This window comes from Bombus huntii, chromosome 6 (assembly GCF_024542735.1).
Source record: "Bombus huntii isolate Logan2020A chromosome 6, iyBomHunt1.1, whole genome shotgun sequence".
Classification (NCBI taxonomy): Eukaryota; Metazoa; Arthropoda; class Insecta; order Hymenoptera; family Apidae; genus Bombus; species Bombus huntii.
The window spans coordinates 16503333-16517559 of NC_066243.1; the positions used below are offsets into that span (position 1 = coordinate 16503333).

At 35.5% G+C, this 14227-nt stretch overlaps 2 protein-coding genes and 1 long non-coding RNA gene across 24 annotated transcripts in view; 1 reads left to right on the plus strand and 2 right to left on the minus strand.

Moving 5' to 3' along the window:
- Positions 1-13912, plus strand: LOC126866632 (PDZ and LIM domain protein 3). 14 transcript variants are annotated; one of them, XM_050620459.1, is made up of 11 exons: positions 77-548; positions 1045-1257; positions 1458-1583; positions 2383-2606; positions 3172-3328; positions 8677-8832; positions 8964-9014; positions 9458-9546; positions 10903-11047; positions 11121-11159; positions 11917-13912. In XM_050620459.1, the coding sequence occupies exons 3-11, from the start codon at positions 1470-1472 to the stop codon at positions 12007-12009; spliced, it is 1068 nt and encodes a 355-aa protein (XP_050476416.1). In that variant the 5' UTR covers positions 77-548; positions 1045-1257; positions 1458-1469; the 3' UTR covers positions 12010-13912. The 14 variants fall into 14 exon arrangements, with proteins under 14 accessions (XP_050476428.1, XP_050476425.1, XP_050476427.1 ...); XM_050620458.1 differs by having other exon boundaries at positions 1045-1247; XM_050620460.1 differs by having other exon boundaries at positions 1045-1238.
- Positions 6214-8670, minus strand: LOC126866638 (uncharacterized). Its single transcript, XR_007689982.1, has 2 exons — positions 8341-8670; positions 6214-8260 (listed from the first exon to the last, which is right to left on the minus strand). It is a non-coding gene; the product is annotated as an uncharacterized LOC126866638 (long non-coding RNA).
- LOC126866621 (2-oxoglutarate dehydrogenase complex component E1) overlaps positions 12438-14227 on the minus strand; it is a 12409-nt gene continuing 10619 nt past the window's right edge. For all 9 annotated transcript variants that reach the window (XM_050620415.1, XM_050620422.1, XM_050620418.1 and 6 more), the window contains one exon: positions 12438-14099. In XM_050620415.1, the coding sequence (XP_050476372.1) occupies positions 14000-14099 (100 nt within the window). In that variant the 3' untranslated portion in view covers positions 12438-13999. The remainder of the gene's footprint in view (positions 14100-14227) is intronic.

Sequence of the window (14227 nt, forward strand, 5' to 3'; positions counted from 1 at the left end):
CTATCTACGTCAACAGTAGAGTTATTTAACATCTTTAAGGTTTCCTCCTTTGTACAATTAGCTCCATTCCCATCGGCGTTCATTTTTAACAGTTAGCAATATTACCGGGGTATTAACAAATAACAGGCAATTAATATTACTAATTTAGATGCGATATCATTCGGATGAATGCGGCTGTTATGTATATACTTTCTTAGTATCGTGTAAATCGAGATAAATGAGTCACTAGAACGGTACACTCTTAAAAGTGTGATTGACTAACCTTTCGCGCTATAGGTTGCTAATTTAAGTCAAACTTACGTACAATCTCTTCCTCTCGGTTTATTTGATGTACTCTCTTTTACTATTTCTCTTCCTTTCTTGATGTAGTCTCATTAATCACGGTGCAGTCAATTAGATCGAAACAACATAAGGAAGAGACCCTTTCAAGTATTCGTAGATATCACTTACAATTAGTGAAAAAGAGAAGAAAGTGCGGTTGAGAGTTTCAAGAGCTTGAGGCGAAGATGTCTCTTAAATTTTCCGTAGGCAACTTTTACGAAACCTATGTGAGTACATATGTAGCAGCCTGATCAAATCCTACATTTTTCTTCATTTTCTCTCCTCTGTAATTTACGATGATGTAATCTGATGGACTATGTTTCATCCTGCATCGCTTTTTTTTTAAAGATTATATTGTGCAATCCACAGGCATATTTTTCCTTTGTAACTTTGAAGGAAAGCACCCATTGTAATTTATGAATGTGTTTAATAAATGATTTACGTGCAGTGTTTAATTCTGTACATTCATTCAATATCCGGCGACATTTTTCTTATTCCTTATAGACGTGTCATATAATTAATCGTATAATTAAAGTATTTTTACACAAGCATATTTGTTTACAAGTATTTTTACAAGTATATATTTACTTTCATTCATCGTTTAAAGCATACTTTGTAAAGAGAAGATCATTGTGGAAGAATAATGTTTGCGGGTTAAAATTACTAAGAATTTATAATATTGTGATATTTAATTTCATGCACTATCATTGATCCTATCGGTAGGCATAGCAAGGGTAGGGAGGCCGCAAATGCCAGAGAAATGAGTGCAGGTCGGACCAGAACAATACACACGGTATGCCAATTCGAAATGGGGCCAGAATAGCAGAAGCGGCGAGCCGGTAGTTGGGTAACTAAGCTCACAAAAGTAAAGCCTGTCAAAATAAAGTGGCGGTGCAGCCAGTAGTCCTCGTTAGCCAGTAAGGAGCGTAAGCACGGGTTCGATATTGCCTCGAGTCGTCGTACATTTCTCAACGATCTCGCAGTTTATCAATTTTCTCATTTGATTGGAAAAGCTTTTCGTTTCTTTGACCTTTTTTCGTGCTCTTTCGTTATCGTCTTGCTCTTAATACTCAAATTAACGATCGGTCTCTGCGATTTCCGTTCGTTATAAACACGCGATTGCGTTGTTCTGATAGACAGAGTAGAGCATGACGAGGAAACAAACGGTGATCGTGAAGCTTAAGAGATCCAGCACCGGCAAACCTTGGGGAATACGTATCGCTGGAGGCGCTGATTTGGGTACACCGATCGTCGTCACCCGCGTGAGTTCTTCTTTCATGTCTACTGTTACTGTTAGATGCACACAGCTTATGGTTATTATTGGATCTGCAGCAAATCTATTTATCTATCTATAACAGAGAACAGCAAGCAATGGAGATCATTTTCTAATGTACATAAGCTGCTGCTGTTGCTGCTTACCATACAACGATATCTATCCAATTTAAAATACACGAATATTTATTACAAACGGATTTTTATCTTATTCGCAAAGCAATTAACTACCGCCTAATATCGTCACGCTTTTAAACAAGTACAAGATGCCTGTAGATTATACCGTATACGTTAAATCATAATCACGTCTAGCTGACACTTGTGACCTAATCTTGTGCGTCTTTTTGATCGCCTCGACTGCATTTTATCCAATATGACTATTAAATGCAGCACAGAGAAATCGTAAACACATTTGAACGCTATCCAAATGCTTCTATCATTTAATCGTCATTGCATATTACTTTACGTATTCTAATTAAACGGCAAGTCTTCGCATCTTTCGCGCGATAATCTAGAATATAAAAACACCGATATTCGCGGTATTTATGTTTCTGATATTCGCTTGATAGCAACATTTTGTTGATAATGTAACTAATACAGCTTTACAACGTCCGATGTCATGCCTGTTATCTTAATTGTTATAGTCGGAGAGAGAGTCAAACTAACGTTATTTCAATTATTAAAAAAACGATGCCTCGAACGTAGAATTCTCTTACGTTAGTTAAGAAATAGCAAGCCTTTGAAAATCAACGATGAGTGGTTATCTTACGATAGAATTTGTATTTGCAGTCGGAGAACGAGACGCTTCAGAGGGGTGATGTGATCAAGAAAATCGACGATTACGACACGCGAGATGTGAGGCATGTAGACGCGCAGAATCTTCTTCAAAACTCTGAATCAATAAGGCTCGTGGTCGAAAGGTCTGAGCCGTCGAATGCATCTCGTATCAACATTACCACGTCATCTCCGATTATCCAGTTGAACACTGGCGACAGGGCTGCGGTCACTAGTCTGTCAGAAAGCAATTCCACCTTTATTATTATGCGTTCGATTTATCGCATTACTATCGGCACGCTACTACTGCTACGTAACACGACTATTAACGCTTCGTATTAAACTTCTCCCTACCTTATTTTATACATACTTTAATCGCAGCGCCTGATTGACAGCTCATCGCATCAAGAAACATCATCGTTAGTTCGACGATCACTTTCTTTCTTGCAATTACAATAGAATTTTTCGAATCCTTCGTTTCGTAGAAAATCTTCGAAAATTAAAGTAAAAGCGAAAAATGCACGTCTTTGTATCCTTTGATCGACGTATTATATTTAGAAGAGCCAGGGAAAACCACTGATAACTTCAGGGATCGATAAAGCAAGTTTTGGTCCGCTTTGAAATTTCTAACGTTGAAGCATTATCGTTACGCTACGTCTGTACACGATATTAAAACAAAATCTATTTTCTGTATAGTAAATTCAGATGTTTGAAAGTGATCGTCGAAAGTATCATCGAAGCTCTCGTGAGAGGAATTTGTTTCATATTGATTCGTTAGTAAGATACTTTCCCATTCCGCTATAGAGCTAAACAACGGAAAATACCGTCGGAATTACCGAAGAGCCCTGTACCGCCGCCTTTAATCGACGAATACAGGCCGCCTGCATCTTCACCGGAACACCTTAACTTACCGCACGAACATCTCGATGAGGTTCGCGAAGAGAGAGCCAATTTGTCGCAGGTACTTTGAGCAGATTTTGAAACACGAATTCACACGCAGGAGCAAGCAATCTACATCGCTATTCGTCCTGTTGTAATAAACTCGTTCAATATATATTATGTTCAACGTTCTGCCCGAGAATTTGAACAACGATCAAGCGAATGTAAGTATTTGCTCGCTTCTATCTCATCGACAATTAATTTTAGCAAGTGTATTTTAAACAAACAATAGAATCCACGTAACACACGGTATGGCCTCGGAGACAATAGTAAGAACGGATTGTCATTCACTCGGAGCATTTCATTGCAACATCGATTCTTGAAAAAAAAAAAAAAAAGAAAATTGTTTTCTATAGCGCTTCCTAAATTTGAGAATGTAAACGTCGCCTGATTAGTTCATACTACCAGAGTAGTTCGTTGATCCGTAAATGCAATACTATGAAGATGAAGCGAATGATACGTCTTCACGATTGTTGGATGTATTTATAATTCTTTTCCAACACCCTGTAACTCTTTTCGACGACGTTTCGTCGCCGCTGTACATTCTGAATATCATAATGTCCGATAAGTTGCTCTAGATTCACAGATAAATAAAATCGGAAAGTCGATCGTTTAAAAGACTCTATAAAAAGATTGACAAGCAAATAACAAACCCATCCGGCGAAACGACAAAATCATTCGCTAAGTAGAGCAGAGATCGTTATCTATGAAATTAGATATTTTTTTCTATGGCTTCCGTGCCGTCAAAGACTCGAGAGAAATAAAGATAAAGAAATAAGAAATAAATAGAGCAACTGGATTAAACTTGGATAATTGTTGAAAAGTGACATCGTCTTCTGCATGCTCCGCATAATATCGTTCTTCGTAATGAATTTATATGTATATCATGCGACTAGAATATAAATTATTGTATTTCAAAGTACACGGTATATTGCATTTGGCAAGTTACACACCGTTTCGAAATATGTCGTTCGAACGCTTTGAAACTCAATAACTCATAGTTGGATCACCGAGTAGTTGTGGAATGACAGAATATCCGTCGAATATAATTTGCTATTTCCGCATTCTATCTCAAGATGTCAACAAGCTGTACGATGTATTCGATTTCGGTTCAAGTGGAAAAATGATCTTACGGTCGTTTAATAACGAATTTAGGGCAAGCTATCCGTACATGATCGTTAAACATAGATCGATTTGAACCCCTTCGTCGAAACGGCGAGAGTATTTACTCGTTCGTCTTTGACTTTTAGTCGAGCTTTTAGTCCGGTTGTTAATCCATCCATTTATACGGCTACCACTCCCCGCGTATCGCTCTGTCTTCTTAGCTAAGTAGCGGATTATTCTCTTACACTCTTCGTTAAGCTTACGATTTCGACGGGGACACGATTACCGCTGACTTTGTCAGATGGAATCACGGTCTCGGAAGATTTGAGAAATCAATAGCTGTATATGTACGTACAGTTTCGTGATACGAAGACGCCTTTATTCGCGAGACGTCCGAAGCGTGAATATATTTTTGTTGGCCCGCCACGATGCCGGAAAGTCCACGTAGAGGCAGTTGCCACGCTATAAATATCGCTTTTGCATCGAAACCACCTCTCCGATCCAATACTACGCGATCCAGAACGATTTCGGAACACTATTTCGATCCTAGTCTCCGCTTGAAAATACACATTCTTATTGTTCTGCCGATTGCAACAACAAAATGTCAACTTAGAGAAATTCCAAGAGAACGGTACGTGTTAACCGTTATACTCGGTTCGTGCAATAAACGATTCATCGAGTATTAGATTTCCTCCGAAGTAGTCCTATGGCTACTTTAAGGGAAATACAATAGCGAAACTCGGTACAAAACGTTTGTATTTGCTTATGATAAGTAACTAAACCGGCGATGAAAAGGCACGCTGAGCCAAGGAAAACATTTTCCACGATGTTTCGGATATTCGTCCAAGGTCGCGAGATATACCAATCATTATATCGAAGAAAACATCGCCTGGTTAACGAACGTATGTAACAAGCGGAATGTACAAATAAAAAAAGAAGAAAAAAAAAGAAAAAACGAATGCGAGAATGATTGATTCGAAGAACAATTCACATTTGAAATGATTAAGAATACCTATTTTCTAGTTTTCTCGGGATTTGGTTCGAATCCAGATGTGACACAATCGATCAAAAATACATACAAATGGCAATCGAAATAGAAATTAATCGTTTAATGGGTTGTAATTATTCTATCGAAAGGATCGTTTCGGTAAGCATTTTTTATATTGGAGAGGAAATGCTGCTAGCAACGAAAAGGATTGTGGTAGCTGATAGAGATCGACAAGAAAATTATATCGCCGATCAAGAGGATAAAACGTAGGAACGATCGAGATACGTCGGTAATACGTGGAGAGGAGAAGAAAGAGCGCGAGAGGAGTCGCGTGGAAAAGACCAGAGTTAGTGCCGCCCGCGCAACGAGGCAGTGCGTTAGCGAATATTCGTAAGGGAGAGATCCACAGGAAAAAAGTGAAGTAACTTCTCGGTGAAAGCGGGAAGAAAGAGGGGAAGAAAGAAAGCGATTCTCGATTAAGAGTGCTACCGCAGTTGCAGGAATACGAACTTCGGTTCGATTAAGAAAACGATGCCGGCTTACACGACCATTTATCGTCACAACATCGAACACCAGCCGAAAGAGGAGGAGGCTGCCGTGTTTTGGGTACGAAACAGTTATCAGTCATTAAAAGTAAAGGAAACCTATTCCATGTTTCGTCGAATATCGATAATTCATCATCGTTACGATATCATTCAAGTATTTAATTAATCAGAACTTTATGCCGATCTATCCAATCTTTGTTACTACGGCGGTGCAATTTCTTTTCATCTTTTGTTGAATTATCGATCCTTGACGGACAGGAATAGTCTTAATTCAAAAAAAGAATTTTTATCGTCTCGTTGACATTTTGCATCAGTTAACAAGATAAAATATCTTATCATTGTTGAAAATAAAACAACACAGCATCGAGAAAGAAGACCGTGTTGTTCCTAACGCAACGTTTTCCTTCTCATCCGTCTTATATTATTTTTTTCTCGTATCTGTCGACACTGATTCAGAACGGATATTTTAACAGCAATCGTTTTTTCTATAAAGAATTTAAAGATATGGATTAGCGATCGAAATCGACTATTACTCGTTAGAAACGAACACGTAACATAAGATGATCTAAATTTTGAATTACGTCGCCGAGTGCCAACCTTGACACCCTCCGTAAAAGTAGGGCTAGGTCTTGATTCTACCCTAATGACACTGAAAAAGACAAGCAAACGAACTTGCGTACGGCTTATCACGAAACGGTGCACACTGTAAGAACGAATGCAACGGAAGGAAGAGCGATTCAATTGAAAAAAGATTACAGGGGGTATGACTGACTAATAACGCGATGCAATAAAACGAATGTAAGCATGTTACCGACTATTCATTGGAATCTTAATCTATTTTCGTAAATGAGATCTGGGTTACTCAAACACAAGAGGGTCATACAACGACACTCTTACAGCTTGTCCTCTTGACTTTCCAAAGAACTTGCTTCGTTAAAAAATTATTTCGGCAACGTTGAAAAACGTTATCGCACGCTAAGGGAATAAACACGAAAGAAATACATAGGAAAAGGATCGTTGTTGATTATGTAGAAACATTTTAATTTACCAGACCTTTGGTCTATCAGATACTGTGACTCAATTCACAAAATATCGAAACACTTGTTGTCTTTTCTGTGTACCTTGCCAGCAGAATCTAGAAAGTTTTTTCATTGTTGTAGTTCGAGTTTCAGTGCATCGCTACCGAGCCAAACGATAAACAATTTTCGAAACAACTGTTTCGGTGCGTCCGAATTTAGTTCGGGGACATTCTATAAAACGACGTGAAAACAACTTCCTTCTCCGAAATGACATATTTTCGACGGATAGTTAATAATGATATAAGTATATGACATAAGTAGATACTCGATGGAAGTACTTTAATCGTGCTTTCAACTTTTTAATTAAAAAGATCAATGATAATAAAAATTAATCAAGAGTTGACAAGCATTGATCGTGGCGGAGAAAAATTTCGCAGCAGACGGGGTACACGTTATTTTTGCCGGCTAGGGTCCTTCATCTATTTCGAGAGAGAGAGAGAGAGAGAGAGAGAGAGAGAGAGAGAGAGAGAGAGAGAGAGAGAGAAAGAGAGAAAGAGAGAGAAAGAGAGAGACCGTTACTCACCCTCTAAGATAATGTTTCTGACCCATTTATAATGAAATAATCGTTATTTGATATAATTAATGATCTCGTGAAAGCCAGGATTGCATCGATCGTTGCATCGGTCGTTCAATCGTCGTTCGTTCGAAACAAAGTCGATAGTGACTGTATTCAAATTCGATCTTCTATTCTTGCAAGCGCGTCTTATAAATACGACGCGTAACTTTATCCTGCTGTTCACTCTCTTTCTACATCGTTCCACTTGACATTCTCATTTTCGTCATTTTTTAGCAATGACGACAGCCGATCAAACAACATCAAGCAAGCATAATCATCTTACATCTTTATAGCCCACGGTTTCTGTTCTTCAATCTTCTCGACTCTTCTCGAGTTTTCGTGGAAATGTAACAATTGTATTTTTAATAATTTCGTAATTCTGCGTAAAACTCCGTGTAGAACGATAGATAACGTAATCGCAGGAAATACTTGGCAAACGCTTTGTTTGTAACGCCACGGCTTTATGCAATTTTCTCATTGTACAGATACGAGCCAAGTACCAAAAATTTTAGATACTTTTTATACCTTTCATTTGAAACTAATGGTGGTCGAGCATTATATTTCACAGTGCGTGTTCATTTCCGGTTGCTATAGTTGGCCAAAAATATCATCTTCGTTGTAATGATATTTGGTCGTTTAACGAATTGTCATCGTAAAAAGCAATTAAACGTAAATAGAGAACCTACGGAAAAATAACACATCAATATCGAGGAAATAATCGGTAAATATATTTTTAATCACGTTTGAAGATAAAAGCCATACGTTGTTATTGCAACAGTGTCGAAAATTAACGAGGTGTCATCGGTCATCATGGCCTCTTAATAATGGCTTATTTTAGCTTTCGTTGGTTGGTAATTGACACCGTTCTGGCAGAATATTTCACGCCTACTTAGCTTATTAAACACTTTTTTCGTTACACATAATTCGTTAATTATTTTTATCGATTAATTACAACTTTACTCGTACCTTATTTTTACCATTCGTATCATTATTTGTACCATTATTTCAAGGTACAGTTGAAATAGTTACACTCATAATCGATAAACATAAAGAAGTATATTACATGATCTGAATACTATTGATAGCGTCGATTTTTAGCCATACCGCACAACTCCTCTGGTCTTGCCAGGTGCAAAGATAAAAAAGGATGCTCCGCTTGGAGAATGCTACTTGCGCCATCATCCCAATCCGATGATCAGAGCGGCACCGCATCATTACGAACAAGCTCATCCTGAAGTTGCTATGAAACAAAAGGTACGCTTTATTCAATCCTGCGCTGAAAAATGCTTCATTTGTGAAAAACTGTCCTATGTTTCGATTTGCTTGAAACAAAGGACAATCTTTTATATTAATTTGTATATATATTTTGTACAACATCTGATTAGGTGGCAGAAACGGTACTTCAACGTGTCTTGGGACCGAATGAAGTTCCAAAGGTTTGGATTACTTTATACTCAAATCGCTTTTGCTTCCGTGCGATACAATATGCTTTTGCTTTTAGTAAAAACAGTCATTATGTGGCATGTAATCTACATTTTTGTTTCAAATTGTATATTGTTCCTATCAAGCGATTTTTTAAATTTAAATTTATATATCATCTCTACAAGGTACTCTTCTAACTAAACTTTAAGTTTATTTTATAATGTAACTGAAGTTATTATTAAGCTTCAAATAACTAATTGAATACGTGTTAAAACGTTATTAAATAACTGATAGACGCGTTATTATGATAAATTATGAAATTCCAACTAATACATATTTTCAATTTGTTTAGTGGTAAATTTATGACTTAAGAAAAGATTTAAACGAACAATACCATTGTAATAAATTTGCAGTTACTGCAGTTATTATTTTTTATCTCGTACAATTTTATTCTTAGGTTGTCCACAAGCAATTTAACTCACCAATTGGACTCTATTCCGAACAAAATATTGCCGACACTATAAAGAGCCAAACAACCGCTATACCGTAAGTAATAAATAGATATACATAAAACAAATATTAATACGCCGTACAGCTTGCAGTAGCGTAATAAAGTTACTAGCATTAATACTATTAAATTTTTGCTGGATGCTGATACTTATCAAACTATTAACTCTGAGCAGTTATGATCTTGGCGCCATTAACTAACGGATATTTTAAAATTATAAAATTAGAATAATAATGCATCGAAAAAATGACCCATAGTTTACGTGCGAGGGACATTAATCGGAAGTTGCAAATCGAGGATTTATCAATTCATTGGTTATAGACTGTCGGGCACGTGATCAGAACGGGAGTATGGACGTAGAACAGAAAACGCAGCTGTCAGTCCTTACACTGTTGTTTCCTTTTCACAATGGATAACACTCACGTGCAGTTTGTTTGTTTTCCAGCATTTTCATAGACTTTTCCTTCGTGAAACAGAAACAGGAAATACAGGAGCAAGCGAGAATCTTGAAAGAACAGGCCATAGCCGCCGCCTCGAAGAATGTGTGGCCGCAATTCAATAGACCAAATTAATATCCAGTTCGAGACGTTTTTCGATGCTTCTCGCACGTCGTAGTATATCCATAGTTTCAAATTTTATTGTTTTCACGAGAATCATTGGTCACATTCCTTGTCTCGCAATTGTTTCTTTCTCTTAAAATTGTTTATCGTCCTTCCTTCTTTCTTTCTTTTTTAATAAGGCAAATGAGCGTGGCCACTGATCCGTGATTAAGCTCTTGATAATCGTTCGATAAAGTATTTATTGATTCAAACTCTTTTGCTTTACAGTTTAATATCTATAAATCGTAATTATAGGGTCGTGATGCATATAACTACATAGATACATACATATTGCAATTTGTTGTTGTGACTTCAAGTAAATCGATAAAATCGACGGAAAAGCTAGAAAAAAAACAAGTTTCAAAGGAAATTCTTAGAATAACCATACTATATATTTTTCTGCATGCTGTACCATTGAAAGTAATCAATAATTAATCAGAGTAAATGTTCATGCAAATTAGTAGCCTTACTAATTTTGATACTCATACAATCAAGAAGCAATTCTCGAAAATTACAAATCAGTATCACTAAAAGCAGCTATTTGTATCCTATTAGTGAAATATAGTATCTTAAATGTAAGAATCGACACCTCATGTAATTCTCGAGAAAAGCATCAAAGATTTAGTTGAGACATATTTGTGACTCGATTAATGAAAAGGGCATGGAAGCGGTCCGAAAGTCGCTCTCGAACAAACAATTGGCGATATAACCCTGGCTGCTGCTAACCGATCTGACAAAATCGAGGCAAATGAATTAAAAATAGTCCGTGTGTACACATGCGATACAATGGTACAGCTCGAAGAAACCGGTGAAGTACGACCCGAGCAAGAGCGAGGCTTACAAGGCTCTGCAAGAGGAGGCTCTTGGTGACGTAGTGCAGGAAGTAAGACAACCGGCGCGCACCGGTGTTTTCTCTCCGCAAAAGGTTAACCAAAATAGGGTATGCATATAGAATAGTTAAATTCTACTTACTATCTAAACGTTACTCTTGTCTGATCAATAAATATTTTCAGATATACCACGCTCGACCAAAAAGTCCAGCTGGACCATACGTAAGTAAAACTTTAAATACATATTCGGATTTTACATCAGCGTCATTTGACCGCGTTATATGTACATACATGTATAGAATATACGTACGTGGACACATAAGTAAAGTCGGTAGAAACGATATAGTGAGGTTGTACAATCGGTCGACGTTAAAGTCTACATGTTGAAGCCATACATCACAGACATACATACTTAGGTTGAAAGTTGAAATAATATAGGAGAGACTTTAGAGCTTGAGTCTTGTTCGGGACTGTACGATGTCAACACAGAATTACTTTTTTTCTTCAAATAGGGCAGTTAGGCGGCCGGTGCAAAGAATTTCCTGGTAACTCTAGCCACAGGAATGCTTACTGGCTGAGTGCGGCTAGATCACTCGATGTCACCATTTAACTGTAACATTTTAATTTTAATAGACTCACGGCAGTCTTTGTAATTATATAAATTGACTGAATATAGAAATTCTTTTCCCTTTTATAAACACATTATAATCACAAACGATTATTTACATAAATCTGATGCCGATTCGTATATGTCACTTGCATATTTTTACGTATACATTTGTTTATAAATACTGAATAAGATATTTTATGGTGACAGAAAAAATCTTCTCCTTAAATATTTAGAACCAATTCAAAAATTATAATTCATTCAAATGATTCAAACATATGTATTGTATTACTATGAATGCCAAGCGTTTATAAAATTTGTTAACGATATCACTTTATTCAACTACAATGGTAATTTATAATTTTTTTCTAGGTAAATATTCTTGATGACGACGGTGAAAAAATCCACCAGAGTAACAGCTTCAAGAGGATCATGTATAGTGTTTTGGGACAAACTGATTATTAATTTGCGAACTGACGTTATAAATGTACTTTATATAATATAAAATATAAATATATATTTTATTTATTGTTCATTGCAACAAATGTTAAATTAAAACTGATCAAGAATTAATCGCGATAAAAAATTGTTAAAATAACATGATATTATATTTAATTATATTTAAAACATAAAACTTGTAGTTCTTCTACAAATTCTACAAGTTGGTGCAAATTTTATATGCTGCAAAACATGTCAAATCTTTCCTTAATCCACATTCTGATAAAAAATTATGCAATTAAATAAACATTCAGTGTGAATTATGTATGACGAAATGACGATTTTATTATGTCCTTTCAGTCTTTAATGACGTTAAATAATAGTTAGTATTACAATTGAGGGGAAAAAAGTACTAGATTTTATTAAAAGGGGAAAGGTTATTTAAAAATACCTGATAATGGCTAATATAATTTAATTTCATAAGATGCTACAATATTTACCACGATATACCGACATATGTGTACTAATGTAAGTAAACTTCAGTTTATTCTCATTCGTAACTTTGACCTATTAAACTTTAATATCAGAGCATACATGTATATATCGTCGTTATTATGCATGTAATAACAAGAAATGATGAGTGGAATAACAGTACCGCAATTTATTTAGGACCACATTCCATCTATCGTATTCTAGCGGATTACAAAATATCGTGTACTATTGTTACGTATAACTTAAATTTGATACAATACTTTCCAATCAGTGACATGGTACAACAGATATTCCATTCATAAAACTCATTCTTCAAATGATTCACATGTAGAATATAAATACTGTGCCTTCGCAGACTATGGAGCAACCAAGGTATATCATTGGCTAAGATAAAATAATAATAAAATAATTTTTTTTAAATATTCCAACTAGCATTAGCGAATTGTCTTCTATTCCCACCTTTTTAGAGAAGTCTTTGGAACTTTTTGAAGAGTAACATTACGACTCGATCTCGTAAACATTTTTTCTTTCCTATTAAGTTCACATAATCTACATTTTCGCAATACATTACGTAATCGAGTCTAATGCTACGACATATCCCTTTATATATTTCTACCAACCTACCAATTATTTAATTCTTTATAAAAATAAAGCAACGATAAAGAATTAAATCAATTGGCTGTCTTTCGCTACGGCATAAATAAATGAATAAAAAAATTGCCGTAAATAAACATTATCAAACTCCGAAAAGTTTCATTTAAGTCTCCACAGTCGTAACAATCGATTATTTACACTCTGCGTAAACTGTTGTATAAATTAAAAATAATACTTTTTTCTTAATCTTATCCGTTTCATAAAGTTATGTATTAACAAACGAATAAAATACAAACGTCAACGCACGAATATTTTCGATTATTGTAACGACAGATTTAGACAATGAGTAAGTCATGTTAGGTTTCTTGCTAATGTAATTTTTGTTCTTGTGATATATTTACATAATAAAATAAAATGTTTCTGCTAACTCAATCATACACCGGGTTCAACACTCAACTCACATACTAGCATAAATATATGTCACCTATTAAAAAGAAAAAATATACAGGATCGCATTCAAGCATTAAATAAGAATGAAATGCATATATTTACATGGCTTACTCATTGCGTATATGTTTGTATTAGATTAAATTTCTCGTGAAGTTCATATTTTAATCAATTATTCTTTTAATGAAACCAAAGAAATGTTTCAAAATTTTTACGATTGGACCACAGCATCGTAAAATAGGAATCAAATAAAAAGAAAGTCGATGTCTTGAATCTAGATAAAGGTTTTTAACTAGGTTTATCACGATCAAGAAAGTATTCGTGCGTGTACGTTAATTCATCTAAATAAATCAGTAATGAAGAAACTATTTCAAATTATGTTAATCTCCTCTTAGGATGTATATAGAGCAGGGCAAAGGGAACATAACAAATATAATAAGAGAAAATAAATAAAATGTGTTCTACATAGTGCTACGAAGGATAATTAAACGTCGAAGGAGTCATCAAGTAATTGTTTTAGTTCTTTGAGGTGCTGCATTTTGCTTCCTGTTGCGGGTGAAGCACCTGTCGGGCGACCAACGTACCTGAAACAAAAATTTAGATTTACGGATCAAAGTTAATCATAAACTATACATTTATATCCTTCTACAGCTATACCTTATCATATATTTACATTAAAGTATGATAATAAAAGCTATAATAAATATCCTAT

Bases quoted from the DNA above. Each gene is read 5' to 3' on its own strand.
- LOC126866632 (XM_050620459.1), top strand. From the start codon at position 1,470: ATGACGAGGAAACAAACGGTGATCGTGAAGCTTAAGAGATCCAGCACC. The intron at 3,329-8,676 runs GTACTTTGAGCA...GTCGATTTTTAG, and splicing joins AGAGAGCCAATTTGTCGCAG to CCATACCGCACAACTCCTCT. The intron at 8,833-8,963 runs GTACGCTTTATT...ACATCTGATTAG, and splicing joins AAGTTGCTATGAAACAAAAG to GTGGCAGAAACGGTACTTCA.